At 38.7% G+C, this 22760-nt stretch overlaps 1 protein-coding gene across 2 annotated transcripts; it reads left to right on the top strand.

Moving 5' to 3' along the window:
- Positions 1-8245: 8245 nt before the first annotated feature.
- On the top strand, positions 8246-16401 carry LOC144646995 (uncharacterized). 2 transcript variants are annotated; one of them, XM_078506725.1, is made up of 8 exons: positions 8246-8408; positions 10495-10556; positions 10840-11099; positions 11697-12020; positions 12424-14154; positions 14343-14534; positions 14731-14979; positions 15867-16401. In XM_078506725.1, the coding sequence occupies exons 2-8, from the start codon at positions 10546-10548 to the stop codon at positions 16238-16240; spliced, it is 3141 nt and encodes a 1046-aa protein (XP_078362851.1). In that variant the 5' UTR covers positions 8246-8408; positions 10495-10545; the 3' UTR covers positions 16241-16401. The 2 variants fall into 2 exon arrangements, with proteins under 2 accessions (XP_078362851.1, XP_078362852.1); XM_078506726.1 differs by lacking the exon at positions 8246-8408 and adding an exon at positions 9596-9771.
- The last annotated feature ends 6359 nt before the right edge of the window (positions 16402-22760 follow it).

Raw genomic sequence — 22760 nt, 5'->3', positions numbered from 1 at the left:
ATTTGCTACGTCATTTGCTACACCAAACACATTTGCTACGTCATTTGCTTCACCAAACACATTTGCAACGTCATTTGCTACACCAAATACATTTGCTATGTCATTTGCTACACCAAACACATTTGCTACGTCATTTGCTACACCAAACACATTTGCTACGTCATTTGCTACACCAAACACATTTGCTATGTCATTTGCTACACCAAACACATTTGCTACGTCATTTGCTACACCAAACACATTTGCTACCTCATTTGCTACACCAAACACATTTGCTACGTCATTTGCTACACCAAACACATTTGCTATGTTATTTGCTACACCAAACACACTTGTTACGTCATTTGCTACATCAAACACATTTGCTACGTCATTTGCTACACCAAACACATTTGCTATGTCATTTGCTACACCAAACACATTTGCTATGTCATTTGCTACACCAAACACATTTGCTATGTCATTTGCTACACCAAACACATTTGCTATGTCATTTGCTACACCAAATACATTTGCAACGTCATTTGCTACACCAAACACATTTGCAACGTCATTTGCTACACCAAACACATTTGCAACGTCATTTGCTACACCAAACACATTTGCAACGTCATTTGCTACACCAAAGACATTTGCTACGTCATTTGCTACACCAAACACATTTGCTACGTCATTTGCTACACCAAACACATTTGCTACGTCATTTGCTACACCAAACACATTTGCAACGTCATTTGCTACACCAAATACATTTGCTATGTCATTTGCTACACCAAACACATTTGCTACGTCATTTGCTACACCAAACACATTTGCTACGTCATTTGCTACACCAAACACATTTGCTATGTCATTTGCTACACCAAACACATTTGCTACCTCATTTGCTACACCAAACACATTTGCTACGTCATTTGCTACACCAAACACATTTGCTATGTTATTTGCTACACCAAACACACTTGTTACGTCATTTGCTACATCAAACACATTTGCTACGTCATTTGCTACACCAAACACATTTGCTATGTCATTTGCTACACCAAAAACATTTGCTATGTCATTTGCTACACCAAACACATTTGCTATGTCATTTGCTACACCAAACACATTTGCTATGCCATTTGCTACTCCAAACACATTTGCTATGTCATTTGCTACACCAAACACACTGGCTAAGGCCAGTGTTTTTACGTTCTCCAATACGGACCAAACAAGCTGCTATGTCAATAAATTTTCTTTTTATCATATTGGCTCCTTACAAATTTGTTTTAATAAATAAGATATTCTTTTTCCGCAAACGCGCGCGACAATGTTCAGCACATTCGCTCAAGCCACTGGCTAGAAGTTTTAAACCTGAACCTGAATTTTACAAGAATTACAGACCCATTAGTAATCTTCAGTATGTTTTTAAGTTAACAGAAAGGGCTGTATACAATCAGACTCATGGACACATGCTTCAGAACCACATCTACCCAGTTTTACAGTCATCATATCGTGCAGGCCATAGTACTGAAACTGCTTTGTTGAAGGTTATGAATGACATCATGCTTGGTATGAACTCAAAATGTGTCACGCTTCTTGTATTGTTAGATCTTAGTGCAGCGTTTGACTCTGTTAATCACGGGATACTCATCAATCGGTTGCAAAACAAAGTCGGCTTACAGGGAACAGTCCTGAACTGGTTCAAATCATATCTGTCCAACAGAAGTCAGCGGATAACCATCAGTGGTACACTTTCTAAATGCTTCAACTTGGACTGCGGGGTACCTCAGGGCTCTTGTCTAGGACCTCTTCTATTCATTATCTACTCATCTCAGTTGTTTGACGTTATAGAAAAACACCTACCATGCGTCCATTGCTTTGCAGACGACACTCAACTTTATTTATGCTTTAAACCGGATAGCCAAGTCAGTCAAGATGTTGCAATGAGGGCCATGGAAAGTTGTATTGCAGATATTCGAAGTTGGATGATTAGTGATAGACTTCTACTAAATGATGACAAAACCGAGATGTTATTAATTGGAACTCAGTATCAGCTAAATAAGTTAGCTTGCGACGGCTGTTTACACGTAGGTGATAATGACATAAGGTCTGTCGCCTGTGCTAGAAATTTGGGAGTCTGGTTTGATGAAAAAATGTCCATGTCTACACATATCAGCAAGGCATGTAGTAGTGCGTTCTTTCATTTACATAATATAAGGAGAATTAAGAAATATCTATCTGTTGATAGTCTACGTACACTTGTTCATGCTTTTATTACCTCTCGACTGGATTATTGTAATAGCTTAATGTATGGACTGCCAAATCTTCAAATTTCCAAACTGCAGCGTGTTCAAAATGCCGCTGCAAGACTAATTATGGACATACCAAAGTACTCACCGATATAACTCCAGCCCTCTACGAGCTTCATTGGCTTCCCGTTGCTCATCGAATTAAGTTTAAGATTTTAATTCTTACCTTTAAATCAATTTATGGTCTTGCGCCATCTTATCTTAGTGATTTGGTGAAAGTTAAGCAAACGAGCTCATACTCGTTACGCTCAAATAGTAGCCTATTATTAGAAGTTCCACGGGAGACAATGCGCCCAACACTTGGCGGCAGGTCCTTCATTTCATCTGCACCGGCTTTATGGAACAGTTTGCCGGCCGACCTGCGTATTATTACGACACTTAGTGTTTTTAAAAGTAAACTTAAGACATTTTTATTTAGATCAGCTTTTTAATGTATCTTTTTAAATTTTTACTGTATTTTACCTTTAGGTTTTAGTAGTTTTATGTATACTTTTTATTGTTTTTAATGAAATTATTGTAAAGCGCTTTTGATCAGCACATGTAAAAAGCGCTATATAAATTATTAAATTATTATTATTATTATTATTATTATTATTATTATTATTATTATTATTATTATTATTATTAGCTGGCCATACTATAAAAGGTGAATAAAGGTATCTTCTTCCCCTGCGTTATGTTTCATAAAAGCAAATCGATGAAACTTGTTCTCGAGTGCTTGATCTTAGCGGACCATATTGCCAAATTTGGACCAATAGGGCGATCTTTGCTGACGTCGTTGTTTACCTTTTACCTCATTAGCATACAACTTTGCGTAGAGAAGGCATCATGCTATATACAAAGTCACTCCAGATATTTAATGAGCTTGTGAAACTTAATTGTCCGCGAAATTTCAGCTCTTTGTGAGCAATATTCAAGGAGATATAAATGCTCAAAAACTGCAAAATTTCTGGGTGGCAAAAGCGCTAATGAGTCCATACGTTACATTTTTTGTAAAATATCTAGTTTCAAACTGCGACACTGAGGAAGTGTTTTATACATCAGGCACAAATTTATAGCGAAAGGTAATCGTACCATGTACTTTCAAAATCAGAATTGATATTTTTGTAGCTCGATCAGAAAGGGTGGGGGGCGCTTATGCTAATGAGGCAAATATTGTAAAAAAAAAGATTCCCCTTCAAGGGAACGCTTCCTGAACCAGTTTACCAAGTTTGGAAACCTGTTTTTTCTTTACAGTGGAAAAACACTAAAGAGGAACTTAAACCTGAAAAGGAACAGAGATGCAAAATGAGTAAGAAGGCTAAATTATTTAAGATACACGGTCCGTGGACCATAATTATTCAAACAGGAGCAAATGATTCGATCCAAAAATCGTTCATCGTGATTAAAGTCACACAAGAATGTTGTTAACATGATATAGACAAACGTGCCCCATGATTCACTTATTTCGTGCCCCCGCGTCTGTGTTTAGAGTACAATCTACGTGCGCAATCTCCTTCCCGTGTCCTGATCTTCAAGGCAGGAAGGATGTGATATTAAACGTCTGCGCACGGCCTACGTCATACAGCTCTGTGGTGGTTCTCAGAGTTGTGGCGTCGAAGGTGGCGAAAATTATCCCAAGCGTCGCGGTTAACCGTTAGAAGAAGAAAAAATATAAATGGTCAAAAGCATAGTTAATCAGTGAAAATAAATGTCACCTCCCCAAGGGCTTTACGGCGGTTTGTGAAATGTACTATATCTTTGCGCAGTAACATGCAAGAACACTCGATTTCACATGATTTGGAGATAATTTTAGTCAAGTTAGCGTTCGTACGTGAAACGTTGCTCCTGTACGTGATTTTCAACAACCTTTGAACCACCTAAACTAAAAATATTGGATTCTATAATTACTCAATTCTCGGAAGCTTTCATTCTACCATGATTACTTCCTCTTTTTGTCGCTTTTTTCCGCGTCCAAGCGCATTTCAGTTCGGTGACTGTTTGTGGAATTGTGACAAAACAATAGAATCACTGATGAAGTCACGTAAATACTGACCTTCAGTAACATCTCTCATACGCGCCTGTCCCCTCCACGGAGGGTACGCCAGTTTGACTCAGTATCCCCTCCTGGGATCTTTGCTTCGCGCCTCTATATCTATAAGAGACACTGGGAATGAGGTTGTCTTATTGCAACGCTAAATTTTTTAGGAAGATATTTCTGCATCATCGAGTTTACAATGCGTTTTTTTCCCGAGTGACGCCCACATTGATTCTATTATTAATATAATATGCTCGGTCAAATTATGCTAGCACATAGCATAACGGTGATGTAAAAGAACGGAGCATTATATGCTGGCATGATAAAGCACATTTGTGTGCCTGGGGGAGGGGGTCGCGAGAAAGTACAGTAGAATCCCGATTTCTCGACTGCCGATAACTCGAACCAAAAAATCGTTTTCCTTAATTCCCTCAGTGGAACGCTGTCATTTTATTCCCGATTTCTGGACCTCCTGAATTCTCGAAACAATTTTCGCTTTCCTTGAAGGTTCAAGAAATTTTTACTTTACATAAAATTAATTCAACTGTAAACTACCTAGCCCAATGCATTCTTCTGACAGAATTGAAAATTCTTGTTGGCAATTAATTATGACTGGTTTAATTTCTAACCAGAACAATTTGCAGGATTATAATTCGAGTAAAACACGCTTTTTAAAACGTTTTTTTTTTTAGCTTTTGAGCAAGCTAAAACAGTGCATATTTGGAGGGGAATAATAGAACATAATATTGACTGCTTGTGAGCATAATTAACATTGGGAGTTATTTTTGGACAAGAAGGTTCCGGTATTAAAGGCGTCTGACCTGCCACGCCAAGTTGTCAAATAACCACCAATGCATAAAACAACTAACAGTGCATAACCTGGGTTTTCTCTTCGCTGTCACTCATAAAATTGGTCATTTTCTTCCAAGACGGTAATAAACCTTAGACATTTATCGCTTGTTTTACGTTTCATGAGAGTTGGAAGCGTGCATCCCCCGGGGGGGGGGGGGGCACTCAAAAAAGTTTTATACGGGGAGGCTCCGCCCGAAGCTCTTACCCCTTACCCTTTTATATACCATTTTCACAGAAATTGTACCCCTTTCGTATACCTTTTACTGAAAAAAGGTACCCCTTTCATATACCTAAAAGACTTGGCATAAACTTAGAACAGGACGTTTTCTTGTCATTTTCATGTTGCGCTTTATAAATTAAAATAATACAGCCATAAAGTGCGTCTGTTCGAAATATTTTAATTCAAGGCCCTTTAAAAAACCTAAACGACGGATTTACATACCCTTTCATAAACCTAAACTTCTGAAACCCCTACCCTTTTATATGCCTGAAGCCTGAAAAAGGTACCCCTTTCGGGCGGAGCCTCCCCGTATAGGCCATTATATGGAGTAGCCCCCCCGGGGTGCATCCTCAGGATACAGGGTGTTTGAGTCCCGGGGGGGGGGGGTACTCCGGCTTGTAATCGACGGGGATGATCGAAGGATTTTTTTGGGTTTGAAATTTTCGATTCGGGGATTTTTTTGGGTTGGAGAATTTGGCAAGTATTTTTTCGGGTGACTTGATTAAAATAGGGGATTTTTTTGGGTATAAAAAACGAACTTAAGTGCCTTGGTGCGGCCTTGGCGTATTTATGGTATGATGAGTAAACAAACACGAGCGTTCAATTTTTTATGGTTTTCTTTGTGTTTTTGGGGGGTTATTTTTGGTTCAGGGATTTTTTTGGGTAATGTCGGAAGGATTTTTTTTGGATCTTGAGTTTTGCCTCCATTCGATCATCCCCGTCATTTACAAGCAGGAGTACCCCCCCCTTCCCCCCCTGGGATTTGAGTCCAGAAAGTGCTATCATGGATGAATTTATCGAGTTTGAAATTTGAATTTTTCATCCGAAAGGCGTGCTGTAGTGGAACTAATTTCGAGGGTTATTACGGTGAAAGTACAAAATCCCATGCAAGCAACTATCCATTTATTTCCTAAATTGGACATGCAGGTCCTGTGGACATTTTAAGCAACATGTTAACACTACAAAGGGTCTACTACATAAAGTCCAATTTGGAATAATTGGATCACAAAAATTTCAAGACTGGGTTGTCCTATTCATGCATACCGTATTCTAATATAGCAACCTCTATCGGTTATGCGAACGCAAAAACGTTGTTAGCAGGCTATAGAAAGTCGAGGCGAAAACGTTATCGCATGGTATCAACAATGAAAGGATATCATATTTATCACACAGCGTCCTAGGCAGGTCTATATACTACGTGACGAGCCCACACAGCCGATCCACGTAGAAGGCAGACTTAATTGAGAAATAGATATACTACAAACATACTGCTTGCGTTGCCATTGGTTGAAAACCAGTCACATATTTTATGAACTGGGTTTAGGCAAAAAATTACTCTTTCCATTCATTTCGTGAACTGAAACAGAAAATTTTCCCCCTTTTTTGCGAGGTATGATAACATGCATACACCTGTGAAAAATTCCAACCATCTGCGGAAATGTTTTTTTTTTTAATTTTTTTAATTTTTTTTCTCGTCTCCAAAACATCCACTTGTGTTTATACCGCAAATCTATGGAAACACGGAAATACGCTTTGTAAGGGGAGAGCCTCTCGGTGGAGGGTCATGTAAAAAATTCGTTCACGCCTTCATTACTCGTGTTCCAGTAAAATCTCTGAGCTTGAAGCAGTTTAGTTCCAAATTCTATTTTAAAATTGCACGTCGAACATCGTGAACTAAATACAGATCTACATGTTAATCGTTTGAAGTTCCAAATTATGCGAAACCTTGAAACGTGCTATACGTGTGAAACGCGAACCACATTCGGAGTGATTTGATTCGATTTGATTGAAAAACGTGCGATTATCTGCTTTGCATGAAAACGAGACATCGCCATATCCCTCCCCTCCCCTCCCCCCTGTCTCAATAGATTAGCCGGACCACCGAATCAAAACAGAATCGGATATATTGTTGTTTCTCTGGGTAACTGGCGCGTGTGATGTTGCATGACTTCCTTAGCCAGCTAGACAACAATATGTACTTTCCCTTAAACCACATCAGGAAAGTGCGTAGTACTTAGAAACCTTCGGAAACCGCACGAAAATCAACGCTTTTGCCACATTCACAAATAACCTCTGTTATGTATTCTAAAAGACATGTACTTCGGCATTTTTACCCGTTGTTTTTTCGTAGTGATCACTTGCTCTTTTTTGGTGTTTTCAGTGTGTTGACCAACTCGTCTATTATATTTTTCTGCTTCCCCTTCTTCGTTGCCAGTAGCTACCGATCGGCTTCAATCAAGATCAAAGGTTGCCAGAATATCCATCACATAAAACGCACATGAATTGCTAATCGTCCAAAAATAATTTTCTGCTTTTCCGGTCCATAATATCAGGAAAACTCGTGCGTATGTTTACATAACCATATTGAAACACGAGTAATGTGCCCAGCAGCAAAATTGGAACGATTAGGAACATAAGCTTATTACAATATTATTAGGAGTTGAGAGGCAAACACTTTCACATGAAGCATTGTAAAAAAGTTACAAAAATTTAAAATATCGATGATACTTAAGGCAACGTTTTGGTTTCTTTCAGAAAAGTTGAAATGAAGTTTTTTCCGCTTGTGAAAGGGAACTAACATTACGTCATGTTTTAGCCCTCGTTCCCAGGATCCTACCACTCTCTAGCGCGCGCTACGTAAAATGGCAGAGAAAACGAGCCAAAAACAGACGATTTTAACTAAAAGGAAACGGAGAAATATCGCAGTTTACAGGTTTTGATATCGTTCTTTTCAGTTTCAGTTGTAATATGCCATTTACAAAGGCTGATATTTCAGATATTTATCGATATTTTTAGCCCACGTGACCACGTGACTGAGGTGATTTGAAACACGTCGATCAAAAAACAAACACCTGGCTCACACGTTCAGGGCATGTAGATTGCGTCAAAATTAGTGGGTTCTACGTGAAAACTGCTATTCCGATTTCTGCGCCGTTTCTTCCTCCTTGAGCGGTTGAGACTTGGCAGAGAGTGCTTCAGCAAGCGATCGATGATTCAATGGCAATCTAGGTGGTCTGTTTAAGAGGTAACGATTTTTTTTCCACAACTGATTACACGTTTCATCAGCCTACGTGAAATGTAATGTCAAGTTACCCTTCGCGTTGGCCGTTTCCTTCGTTTAGTTCCGTTCGCTTTCTTTGAGCCTTTTTGTCAAGTTTTCTATTACAGAAAGAGTTAAAACTATGCGAAAAAGTCATTCATCGTCCAAAATGCGATTTTTATCGTTCTCGAGCGCTATAACAGTTATCCACCGTCCAGAATGCGCTCGAAAATACGTGAACCATCTTGAACAAGAACGTGAACGACCACCATGTTTGATCACATGCCACGTTACTTGCAAAGCAGTTTTATTTCGTTTTATCGCGCATAATTCACTTTTTCGATTTATTTGATGCTTTTCGGATGAGAACAGTGTTTTACAACATTTCTACAAGCAATGAATCGCGTACTTTTAATCAGGCATGCCGTAGTTCACGTTTAGCCTCTTTCCGCCATTCCGGTCGTTCCTGCGATTTTTCGCCTGCCTGTATTTCTAGGGTGGAACAGATACGGCTTACTGGGTTACATTCTGCGTAACCGATAAGTTCTTTAACGTTCGTTTTGACCAAAACGGGAGAACAGACCACTCAATTTTTGTTACCGAGGATGGAATTAGAAACCGCACGTGCCCATGCTTTTACAATTGGATTTTACATTACATGTACATTTCAATTCCCTGAAGGCGCTTTGGACGATCATTTAATAAAATAAACTAACAGATTCCAAGATTTCATCTTGCCGATGTCCTCAAGGGGACATTTATTGTTGCTTTATGCTCGGGAATAAATTGTTATTTTGACAAATGTGACGGCGGCTTTTATTATTTTACGTTAAACCTATAATATAAACACGTGTATTTTTACTGGACGAGTACATTTACGCGTTCACTTTTTCGCGTTGTCAAGTCATTTAGAATTTTAGTTTAAAATATTCACATAATTGTTCATTTAGCGAGCGGTAGCGAATTTTATTTTTACTTGATGACTTAACCTTTAGGCGAAGGTTTGACGAAAATTCCGCTTTCGACTTTTATAAAGAAATTTCCCCGATTTGAAAGGGTTTTTCTCGATCCTCTAAATTGTGGTTGAATTTTACAGGTGAAATTTAGATTTTCCAGATTTTTATTCGAGCTAAAATGTAACAACGGAAATATTTTGGAATGTGTGTCGTGTCTGACTGTTTTACGTAATGGTTGACCTCCACGTCCGGTTCTCGAATGTGTTCATAAAGGCAGAATTTTGATCAATACTTCTATATCGCGACCGTCACTAAGAACTGAAGATTCCGGACCTCGTATAAAATATGGTGGGATAGAACACAAAACGCTTGGAGATTATTTCCTTAGAACGGTTAGAAATCAGATTTGTTTTGCTTCAATTTTATGTAGATTCTTCAAAAGTTCTAGAAAAAATAGTCTATGCATATTTTAAGCATGGTATTTGTTTGATCAAATAGTGTTTTGCAATATAAATTCGCTTTCATTAATTGATTTGAGGTTTTTCTCTCTCTCTGAATTATATGTGTGCTGTTCATTCTGTTAGAATTTATTTTTAAAATTTACAAGTGTTACTTTATTTTGAAGTGCAAGTTTTACATTGTAATGGTTATCGTAGTCTTGCAATCTCTATTTGAAGATGTTATATGACATACAGTATTTTCACAAAGCATTATGCAGCATTTTGAATTCTTTTTCTTGTCTATATACTAGTTATTTTTCCGTAGACTCAAAACTGTGTTTTGAATTATGCGCAGTGGTAATTAATACATTATTGAGCCTTCACTTACAGCCACCCCTCTGCAACAGCCAGAATTTCTCATCCAGCCCTGTATAAAATTAAATCCATGTCATTTAATTTATACACTTGACTCTTACTGAAACCTCTCTAGATCTGTAACGGCGCTGTTACTTCAGCTCTTAAGGTGGCTATTGTAGAAGTGCTCAATGGTAGTCACCAATTAAATACCAGCATTGTCCATAAAATGTATATTTTACCACATCTATGATATAGAAATTTCACACTAAGTTAACATTTTGAATTTCATGTCTATTTTTTTAATTATTATTATTACAGTCTTACTGAAACCTGGTGAACATTGAATTGGTAGAAGTCATATTTTTCAAAATGATTCAAAGGTAGGTATCAACTAAAAGTACCAACTAAAGATGTTATATAAATGTATTAAAATGCAACATAATAAATATCACAATAAATGTTCTCTGTCAGCCCATGAAATTAGCTGGCAACCAGCCCTTATAGCGACATCCCTGATAGTTCAGCTGATACTGTAGGTCGTTGTGGATGTCTGACCCAAAATCCATAAATTACAGTACAGACTTTCAGGACAAAGCTTGATATGTTGTGCTCTTTATGGGCAGAGTTGAAAGCAAACTAATCTTTTTGTTGTTCTTGTTGCAGGAAAATAAGCATAAAAAGAGTTTATACAGAAACTGAGTGTGAAGAATCAGAAACTACTGATGATCTCAGTGTACCTGTAGTACCCGTTAGGAAAATCTCCAAAGGCAGCAAAGAAGAACAACGTCCAGAAGAGAGCAAAACTGATTCTGTTGATGAGGAAAATGCTGGAGATTTGACTAAAGATACTAACACTGAAATACCAGAAGTTGATAAAAATGATACAGAGGAGGATCAAAGTCCTAAAGATGTGGCTGATCAAGGTATTGTATACTTGCCTTTAAGAGAACTGCGGGAGGCGTGGTGGCCTAATGGTTAGTGCGCCGCCAGACTCCGGGTTGAGTGGTCTGCGTTTGAGCCCTGGCTGGGGTCTCTGTGTTGTGTTCTTGGGCAATGTACTTCGCTCTCATAGCCCCTCTCTCAACCCAGGGGCTATAATTTATGGGTACGGCGACAAAATGCTGGGGGGTACCCTGGGATGGGCTAGCATCCCATTCAGGGGGAGTAGAAATTAATATAATGCTACAAAAATCGAGATGAGCTCCGACGTTATGGGCCGCATGGCTCAAGGCTCCCCCCTTTTAAGAGAACTATCTTGTTATCTAAATACACATTTAAAATCCAATTTGATACCCTGACTTTGTGAATATTGCCTGTACAAGAAACTCTGTTTCTCATATCTTGCGTGGATGTTTGTTATATATATATATATTTTAAACTTTGTACAAGTTTGTGCACAAAAAATTATGTGAAATGGTGTGATCTACTGTACTTCTTGGACAAGACACTTCACTCTCATATAGCAACTGGCAGAGGAAAATATTTTTTGTTGACTTCTTAATTATTTCTTGTTATCTTAGATTCGCAGTCCAGCACAGTTTCTGGAGTAGACGACTCGCCCCAAGGAGCTGGTGGGGCATTGTCCAAGCGACTTCGTATGTACAAGTGTGAACGCTGCAACACTCAGTACATGGGTTTGGCGATGCTGCGTCAGCACTGCAAGGATGTGCACGGTGACCAGAAATACTATAAGTGTCATGTCTGCGGAAAGTTGTTCAGCCACCCAAGCAGCAGGAACATTCACTTAAGGTTGCACTCTGGAGAAAAACCATACAAGTGTACAACCTGTGGAAAGCAGTTCAGGGTGTCGTCACATCTGAAAGACCATGTTAGAGTCCATACAGGTAAGTTTAGGGCACAAGGGCACAAAATTCTGGGTTAAGCAATCAGGTGGATGGTACAACAGTTTGAAATATTTTCATCCTACTTCGATCATGTAAGCTAGTAGAGGATTACAAAACATTGGAAACAAACACTATGATGTTCTCAGTAGCTTTCATTTGAATGGTCACACACTAGGGTTTTATCCACAGATTTAAACACTAGGAGCGTCTTTGTATACATGTCAAGGTGCAGTACCATGTGAGAGAATTTCTCAGAGGCTTTTGTTCAAATGATCGCAGACAGTTAGAACCACTTCGACTTGAAATTTGATTCTGAAACTGAATGGGTTACAAGTAAATCCTAGGAATTTGATGCAGAAATGATACCAGTGCTAATCATACTAGTTATTATTTTATTTTTCAGGGGAACGTCCATATATTTGTGATATTTGCCACAAGGGGTTTAAACAGTCCAGTGACCTCAAGAAACATCGCCGCACACACACTTTGGACAAACCATACAAGTGCCCCATCTGTCCTTCTGCCTTTACACGCTCTCATCACTGCCGCGGACACATCAATTCTGTTCACAAGTTCTTCAAGTGCATTGCTTGTAGTGCTCTGTTCACTTCTGAGGAAGCTTTTGAGCGTCATAAAGAATTCCATCCCTCAGTGTTTCCAGACCAAACAGATGGAGAGCAAACGCCGTCAGAACTGTCAGATTCTGCACAGAAGGGTAATGCACAGAAAGACAGTACTGAGGAAGACCATGATGTTCACGAAAAGAACCTGAAATTAGATGTTGCCAACCAGCTACTCGAGCTTCATAAGATAATGCAGCAAAGGTCTTCACCAAGCAATACCACCGGCAGTGGGTCGGAAACAGCGTCAGATTCAGGAGACGAGACGCGACTAAAGCAGTCACCACCACCTGTAAATCCGGTCAAACCAGCTAGACCACAGCCTCCTGCTGCTGTTAGCCCAGGCTTAACCTATCAGGAAGTATCAAACAGGTTGTTGCCAAATATGAGCCATATGGAACAGGTGCGCACCTTTCCACCAAAAATGACCAACGAGGGTGCCGAGTTTCATGTACCTCAAAGTGTTCAAATGAGGTACTCTCGTAGTCCACAGCCAAATCCTCAAGGCATGGATTATCTGAGGCTGCCATATCAAAGCACTAATCATGCAGAGAATAGAAGTACTTCCCCAGAAAGAACTGGTCATGTCAGTGTTTCTTTACCCGAGAGGCAAAAAAGTCCTATGGGTCAGTCTATCAATGCCTTTCACTCTGCAGTCAATAGTGTTCCCCAACTAATGCCACACTTTGCCGTGAATGTTGATTATCAAATGCAAAGAAGGCTTTATAGCAATTTTATTGAAAACATCTCAAGAGCAGAGAATTCTCCAAAAAGCAGTGTTGAGGTTTCAAAGAGTGCAGAGAGTCAAGATGCTGTTCCCTGTCACCGCGTATCTGTCATTCAATATCATAGCTCACAAAAGCCTTCTGATAATGAGAGAAATGACGAGAGCTTGATCAAAGGCAGTTTAGCAGAGGCTGATTCAAAATCTAGATCTCCAGCATCATCCAAGTCGGCAGCTAAATCACTGGAAAACATTCCTGGTGCTGATCAAATGCAAAACCACCAGCTGCCGCAGAATTACAGCCTTATTGTGAACAACATGAAATATCTGCATGTTGGTATTCCTCATGACCGGATACCCTATGTTCCACATAATGCTGAGAGCCCAGTGACATTGCAGTCATGGAGCAAGGAAATTAAGGAGCATGCTGAAAAGTATTCCTGGGCTTTTAAGGAAGCAAAGAAAACTTGTGAGCAGTTAAACACAAGGGACCAAACAATGCAGTTTTCTCCCGCAAAGTTGCCATTGGAAAATGACCGTCGGAATATCTTCTCCCAAGCTAACAGAGAACCTCCAACAAGCCTGTATAACGTTCCAACGTCTCAAGAGAGGTCTGCCGACATGTTGAAGTATTTCGCAAGAGAACAAAACAAACTGAAGGATGAGGACAGAGAAGAGCGTGATGATGATTCTGAAACTTCGGAAGCCTCCGAGTCTGGCGATGTACCCAGTGATGGAAAAATGGCTGGCAATGCCGGGCAGCAGTCACCGTCTTCTGAATCTTTAACAGGTAACAATATGTCCAAGCTTAATTTGCAATCCCTGAGTTTAAGAAGAAGCCCTTTCTATCTGCTATGCAAAAGTCCCTTTCCCCCTGGCCCCCATAATGTAATATGTACCCATACACCCCATGGTTGCCATTAATGCAACCCATTTTGTAACATTTGAAATGATTTTCTGTTTCTTTTTTCTTTCTAGATCAAAGAGACTCACCAGAGAGTTCCGTTCACCACTGTCAAGTTTGTAACAAGACCTTCAGTCGTTCCAGCCTTCTAAAGCAGCATTCCGTTATCCATATGGGAAACAAGCGCTTTAAATTCCGCTGTGAGGTCTGTGGCAAGATGTTTCGGACCCGAAGCCACCTGCGTGATCATACCCGTATACATACAGGTATGTTTATCACCACTTCTAGTTATACTGGTCGCATGAAGGCAAATATTTCATTTGGCTATAAATCTCAGCATCACTATTTTTGTTGTACTAATCAAATGAAAATATGCATGTATTGCAATCAGGGAAATCACTGTTTACATTAATGGAAAAAAGGCACCCAAAATAATGTTTTCCTTCTATTTTATTCTTTTAGGTGAACGACCCTTCAAGTGTCATATCTGTCAAAAAGCCTTCAAGCAGTCCAGTGATCTTAAGAAACACATCAACCTTCACACTGGAGCCAACCAATTCAAGTGCGAGGAATGCAATATGGAGTTCCGCAGAGCTGATGCACTTCGTAAACACAAACTGGGGCACAAAGTGGGCAACATGCCTTGTGGTCACTGCGGGAAGAACTTTTTGCATATTGGTGCATTAAGGGCGCATCGAGCCATGCATAATGGTGAGCTTTTTATAATTCAAGTATTTTTTCCTCTGTATCCTTCAATGGTGGAATCCTGGTTTCTCAAGCCACTGATTTCAAGAATCTCCTGACAAATGGAACCAAAAATCATTTCCCTTTGACTTGATTCACCCAGGCAAACACAGCAATTTTACCTTCACTTTTTGAACCCGTTTTCATTTCCCTTAGAGACTTGAGAAGTTAGGAGACTTCGCTATATTTTCTCTTTTTTTTTGGTTGTGTAAATCTTCTGCCCTGTAAGCCAATTAATCTGGTAGCATGCAGTAGACATGTAAGTCCCTGCTGAGGGTGGTTCCCGGGGGGGTTTTTTTTTTTTTTTGGGGGGGGGGGGGGGGCCCCACACCAAAAAAAACATTTTTTTTTTTTAATTTTTTTTTTTTTTTTCTTCTTCCCTTTTTTTTTTTTTTTTTTACATTTTTTCCTAATAATATATTTTCCAAAATCCCCATTATAAAAAAAAAACTATCCCCCCCAAAAAAAAAAAACCCCAAAAAAAAAAAAAAAACAAAGAGGGAGCCCCCCCCCCCCCATTTGTACTCTGCAAATCCCCATATTTTGTTCTTCCTAGACTGCACAACTCTTTTTTTAGACTGTAACTGCCATAATTTCTTGACCTTTTTCCGCCAGATAAATGTGAATGTACCTGCAAACCGACACTCAAAGTTGCCTTAAACCGCCAAGCCACCAAAGTATAATAGACCCTCCCTGCTGAACTACGAGGGAAAGAAGCCCTATCAATGACTAGCATTAATGAATAATCTGGAGCAATCAATGAAATATATTTGTCTTGAATTTTTTTTACAGTCGTACACTCTTCAGTTGAAGGCAGCTGAATTGACCTCTGTTTACTAATTCTTTCTCAATAGTACAACCTGTGAAAGCAAGCAGATCCTTCCACCGCTGCAACTACTGCTTCAAGACATTCACAAAGGCAGAAAGCTACAAGATTCACATCGAAGAGCACACTCGTGAACAGAGTGGAGCAGTTGTGCTATTTGACTGCAAAATCTGTTCCATGAAGTTCTTTACTGAGGCTGAATTTCAAGATCACATGAATATTCACAATGGCAAGCGGCCTTACAAGTGCTTTGTTTGTGATAAAGAATTCTGCATTGCCGAACATCTGCAAGATCACGTCAGGCTTCACTCCGATGCACCACCTCGTGCCCAGTGTGAAGAAGGCAGCAATAGATTTCAAATGCCAGATAATGTACTGAGGCACTCAGCAATCCATGCTTGATGTCTAGATGGGTAAAATAAATTTATGGTAACTACAGTTAAATTCCGATAACTTGAACCACCAAAAACTCAAAACTCTTGCTAACTCGAACCTTTTCCAATTCCCCTCATTTTCTAACTAATTTTACTTGCACTAACTTGAACCCCTGGGGGGGGGGCGGGGGGGCTTTTTTTCTTTCTGCCCTCTCCCGGGGGGGCCAGGGGGAGGAAATCCTACAAAACAAACCGGGAAACTCCGGCTGAGGACCAGCCGAGACAGACTTTACCTACCTTTACCTTAACTTGAACCCCTGATGACTCAAACCTTTTTCGTTTTCCCTTGAAGGTTCAAATTATTGGGATTTAACTGTACTGTATGACATGATTTTTTCAGGTTGTTTGTGATTTTGATTCCACAAATTATCCGCAAAAGATATGCCGGCTCAACATCTGGTATGAAAGTAATGACATGATGGTATTTGGCTTTGTGTGGTCTCTTTCATCAAAGAATTGCAAATCTGCAAACTCAAATGAAAAAAATCATGTTATAATATGGTATGAGGTGCATATTTGAATATTAAATATTCAAATATGCGCCTCATCTCATTCAAAAACTCTAAATTGTGAAAAGCTGGTCTAGCAATTTTATAAATTGTTTTCCAGGAAATTATTATATTCTTGAGACATTTCGTCTGGTGCCTCACCACACCATCTGACAATGCGAGATAGTCTGTCTCATGATAAGATATTATATGACTAGTGCTGTTCTTCTTGTAGATTCGTCTGAAACTGACAATAGGTTTTTTTGTCGCCAGTGAAAACTTGCCTGGTGTGTTGCTTTTAATATGCAGTCTTATCAATGATATTGATGGTTTGCAAGTGATAACCATAATAACAAAATACTTAAGTCACCAATAATGAATACCATGTCAAAAAGTAGTGTATGTCTAGAGATGGCATTTTGTAAATAGCAATTATTATAACTATATATAATTATTAGTAATAATAATTTAATTGATATAGCTATTTCTTTCCAGAAAGAAACAGTCTCTTTATTCCAGAGTTCTACCTCTATGATAAGAAAAGTAATTTATGTTGTTAGTTGCTATTCCATAGTCCATTAGCAATCATGAAGTTTAAATTAGTTTCTTTGGAAGATGAGTTTATATTTTCTGATTAATTATCATTGTGCTGACTGCACATGTATAAGTATTAATAGTCTTTCTTTATTTATAAAATTCATTAGCTTACATCTATGTGCAGCCTTCTGACCATAAACCATGCACTAAAATTGGCTCATCGGTTTAGGTATCCCACTTATTGCACATTGGTTTAAAGTTGATTTTAACAGGAGAAAGTGGAGATTACATTAAATTGCGGTTTGGAGGTGCTGACGATTTTAGAGTCTCTTGAGTTAAAGTAGTATGAAGTGGTAGTTTATGACATGAAAATCAAATATTATAAAAAGGTATAACGCACCACTCTAGATTGGCTTTGTTTAAATAATTCCTGCAATTGAGTACAGAGCAAAAGAAAGATTAATTCAACCTGGAGTTGAATCCTTACTTTTGAGTCAGTTGTGTGTTAAATAACATTTCTTCAAATTAATGGGGTAAATTTTAGCAAGTGCTTGGAAACTAGTATACTCTTCTTTTGAACAATTAGAGCTAGAAACGTCAGGACTGTATAGACATAAATATTATTGAGACTTATTATGTACCATATAGATTGTGGTCACATTGTGCATAATTTAATTTATTGTCAGTAATAGTATTATTAGTCGGCAGGCCGACTTTTACTTCAGTAAACCCATTGGTTTAATTAATAAGCTAAATAACTATCAGATCCAGAATAGTTATATTAAAGTCGTGTAAAATGATTTTCAATTTTCAAAAGCAGATTTATGGTTAAAAAGATTATTTAGTTTCAATCCACAATGACACCTGTAAAAGCATAATTTTTTCCAAGTCTGCTAAGTCATACATGTACATTTAGTGTCAAATTAAGGGTCTATGTTCTCTTACATGACAAATTGATTAAATTTGAAACCTTACTAATTTTATGTAATAGAATTAAAGAGCATTCCATGATTATGGTTGAGAAAGAAATTGAATGTTGTGCTCAGAGCTTTGATATTTGAGCCAAAAAAAATCATTCCCACAATGCAGCAGTGCCTAATTCCTGGTGGTTTCTCTTTTCTGATTGGTTATTCAAATGTAACCATGGAAACAGACTTGTAACTTTGGTGGCCCTCCCCCCCCTTTTTGGATCAGCTGCTTTTCAGGAAAATGAGCCCGCGCTCCTCAAAAAAAAGACCTGACTGAAGAAAGTGGTGGAAATCAAGCCTGGTGTTATGTCATTCGTATAGAATTATGCTGGCTTTAATGTCTTTCAATGGATGAATTGGCAAAGGGTTACAAACAAGGATTTGTTATGTAGTCACCCATGTGATCATTGACCAATAATGTAGGTACATGGAGTGTCCATCAAAAATAAACATTCTGTTATTGATGTGATAGAAACTAATATGTATTAGTTCCAAGCTGTACTGTTTTGTGTGGGGTAGTTGGAAAGTAAGTCAGTAATGACTTTAGATGCTGGGCATTTTGTCGGCATGTTGAGATCATAAGAAATAAAATTATATCGACACATGATGTTTGAAGTTGTTTGAATATTTGACTCGTTAGAATTGTGAAGGGATGTTTAAATTTCAGTGGGTCACTGCTGATTGGCCAAATTCACTTTAGCTTGGTCATACCTCGTTTCTGCTTGGACAAGATTACAACGTAATTTGGCAAGGTGTATAGTACACTAACAGAAAGTAGACAACAGCTAAGTTGAGAGTTTGTTTTTTAATATTCTTATTATTATTGACGTATGACCAGACAACATGACCGGCAAGGCGAATGTTTGACCAGTCAATTCCCCAATCAGCCCGGACATTGTCCGTTGTCCGGCCTTTATTTTGAGCCCTAACCACAAGCAAACTTGAGTGGTACTAACTGCAAGCTAGCCAGAGAAGGAAGTAACTGCAAACAACCCAAGTAGAGTGTTTTATAAGCTAATTTGTACACAAGCAGACCCTGGTTCAATAGATATCCTACTTTGTGTAAAAATCACCTTGACCCATTGACCCATCATTGACTCATAAGACAGGGGGGCCTCCATGCGAATGAGTTGTACCGTCTCAATAAGCTCATAAATACAAAATTCCTAAAGCTAAAAATAATTATGATTTTTTGTCCATCTTCATAGGCTTGCAATGCGTGCAGAGTTTTAGACGCAGGAGACAATTTTGAATATTTCAAATTTAACCCCAGGGGGGTACTCCGGGATCCAAGTGACAGGGATGTGCGAAGGATTTTTTTGGGGTCGAAATTTTCGATTCCGGGATTTTTTGGGTAGGAGAATTTGGCAGGTATTTTTTTGGGTGACTTGATTTAAATAGGGGATTTTTTTGGGGTATTAAAATCAAACTAAAGTGCCTTGGTGCAGCCTTGGCAATTAAGGGGTAATTTGACTAGGGATTTTTTTGGGCTTTTTTTTTGGTCCAGGGTTTTTTGGGTAATGTCGGGAGACTAAGGGATTTTTTTGGGTCCTGAGTTTTGCCTCCATTCGATCATCCCCGTCACTTTGATCCCGGAGTACCCCCCTGGGAATTTAACTACCGTAACTTATAGTTGAACAAAAGATAAAACCTTTTACCATGAGTTAACATTTTATTCTTGATTTCATACATGTTATAACATGCTAACGATGATTCTGATATATTTTACAAAACCACAAACTGAGTTAATACCTTATTTTTTTCCTATAAATATTATACCTAAAACCATTGACTTTGTTAACAATATAACAACTTCCACCATAGTGAATGAATTAAGATAAATAAGACTTGTGTTGTGTTAATATTTTCTTAACTCGCATAGAGTACAACACAACCAACTATATCTGACACTTAATAAATTTTACAAGACCCTGTGAACTGATAATTGAAGAGCGGCGGGAATAAACGGCCCCTGGACTTTCTGACTAAATCGAACATTATCGAAACAGCTCCAAATTGCGCATGCAGGTTTGTTTACGTGTGCTTAACAATGTCCTGTCTTTCATTTCACTGGTCTTTGTTTCGTTTTTGAAAAATTACACATGCAAAAAGACAAGGTTTTTGCTCGCGCGGCTTCTTTTGTCTTTTCTTTTACAAACGATAAACAAAGGAAACCTTTTGTTTCTCAAAACGATGAAGTCAGCTAAAGTTTTGGGATTACAGGCCTAGCCCCAACCCCTTAGCTTAACCCTAGCGAAAAAAGCTTAACCCTAAACCCCAAGGGTTAGGGTTAGGGTTAGGGTCTGACGCTAGGGTTTCATTTCAAATTTAGGGTTAAAAAGCTAAACCCAAGTTTAAGGGTTAGGGTTAGCGTTAGCGTTTCAAGCGGCTAGCTTTCACTGCAGTCTGCTTGCGGTTAGCTGCTTTTTGTTGTTTCGGGCAAGACTATTGTAATCTGTTACCGTTAGCTGTAATTTTGAGGTGAAAGTGAAATAAAGACTGATTGTTGATTGAATACGTTTGCTCGTGTTGTCACATTATACTAGTTTTGCTTTCAGTTAAGTGCCGCCGGCTTGCTCTCACTTCTATCTCCACTCCTTACATCATCACACATCTACAAAATCCCGCGAAAACAAGATAAACTAAGGCACGAATCGATTGATTGATTGATTTATTGATTGATGAATATTTAATGAGGCACAGAAAATAATTTTGCAAGGGGAGGTCTATAAAGAATTTTTTAAAGTCTAAAACCAGGTCACTTCTCGGCAACTTTGTCGCGGCAGAACCCAAGCGGACCCTGTAAAACTCGCGTTGACGAAGTTCCCGGCAAGAAACCTCTTGTTTTAGGCCTTCTATGCGGCCAGGCTCAAACTACCTTGTTTGCAACGTTTTTTCCGAAGCGCTAAACAGCGCTGTTGTACAAAACAAAGGCAGAAACATCACTCAGTTCTTCGAGCGATGCTGTAAACTTACGGGTATTCAGACTTAATGATGTCCTTCAACCACCTGGCAGCCGCAATCGAGCTAAAACTATAAACTTTTCCGTTTTACTTTCACAGACACGCCATTTCGCTTAATTCAAACTCTTCCGCCTCTAACATGTGACCTTACGTCACAATGCACTATCCAGTCCTACGCTACTCAAATCAACAAAAGACATGCGCAGCGAGTCGAAGAAATGCTTGTTAAATGGTTTCTCGTCTTCCGTAGACGCTTAGAAAACCCTACAGGGAAAGATGTACACGCGATGCGTTGGAAAACTCAGACTGCTAGCTGACTGGGAGCACGTAAGCTTGCAAAATGCCTTTTTTTTGCATACATAATTTCTGAAAAACGAAGAAAAGACCAGCCGAATGCAACACAGGACAGTGTTTAGCACACGTAAACAAACCTGCATGCGCAATTTGGAGCTGTTTCGATAATGTTCGATTTAGTCAGAAAGTCCAGGGGCCGTTTATTCCCGCTGCTCTTCAATTCAAGTTCTGAAAATACCCAATCTACTAAATGTTTCGTGTAGTTATTCCTGACCACAAACCCAAACCACTCTTTTTTTGTTTAAAATAATTATTGTACAATATAACATCATAATTGTTTGCATGATGCTCTACAAACAAGATTTTCACTGGAAAGGCTAATAATTAAAATTATAAGAAATATTTGGACACAGTTGGAAATCAAGGCAGTGCAATGGTACAGATACAGTAAAATCCCGATTGTTGTCCACAAATGAATGCCAATGAGACACACTTTCTTTATGATAGCCATCACAAAGTGTCCTCATTGATAAATGTTCACCAAAACACACTAATTCTGTCAAATTAATATGGTGTAATATGGAAATTTCAAATGACCCAGTCTAACATGAAGTATTAAATACTTGCATTCGGAATCCTTGACATACTGCAATGGTACAATAATAGTTTAGCAGTCTACATTACTTACCGGTATATGTTTTAGGTAAAAAGAAACAAATAATAATCCAATAAACTTTAAGTTATTTATCAAAAAATTGATTTGGAACATGCCATGGAGCAATTGTCAGATTAAAATGGAATATTTGTGTACACTAACATAAATTATATTAAGCAGACTATCTGTGGGACAACACGTTACTTTTAAAACTGCCCAATAAATATTCCAGGAACCTTGTGGCAGAGTTTTGTTCCTGTCAGTTCTTAACTGCATATTATTACAGGGCTCGAGACTTACAGTGGCCAACTAGCCACAGGCTAGTAGAAATGAAGGTTTGGCTGGTAGGTTCTGGGCTTTCACTAGCCAAAATGGCTAGTTAAAATTTCAGGAATTTGATTGGAAGAAAACCATACATCGAAATTGACTCCGAGAGAACAGAACTCACAAGTACACTGCCGTCACATATTAAACGAGACCTTTTTAGCCTTACAAAAGAAATTGAGACTCCGAGAAGGCGTCAAAGAAAATATACAGACGACAAAAACCCCTGGAATTTGGCTAAAATTTTGCGAGACATGAA

The sequence above is a fragment of the Oculina patagonica genome, chromosome 3 (genome assembly GCF_052425735.1).
Source record: "Oculina patagonica isolate OP01 chromosome 3, crgOcupat, whole genome shotgun sequence".
Taxonomy (NCBI): Eukaryota; Metazoa; Cnidaria; class Anthozoa; order Scleractinia; family Oculinidae; genus Oculina; species Oculina patagonica.
Note: the sequence above shows the minus strand (reverse complement) of the source record. Positions and strands in the feature narration are given on the sequence as shown.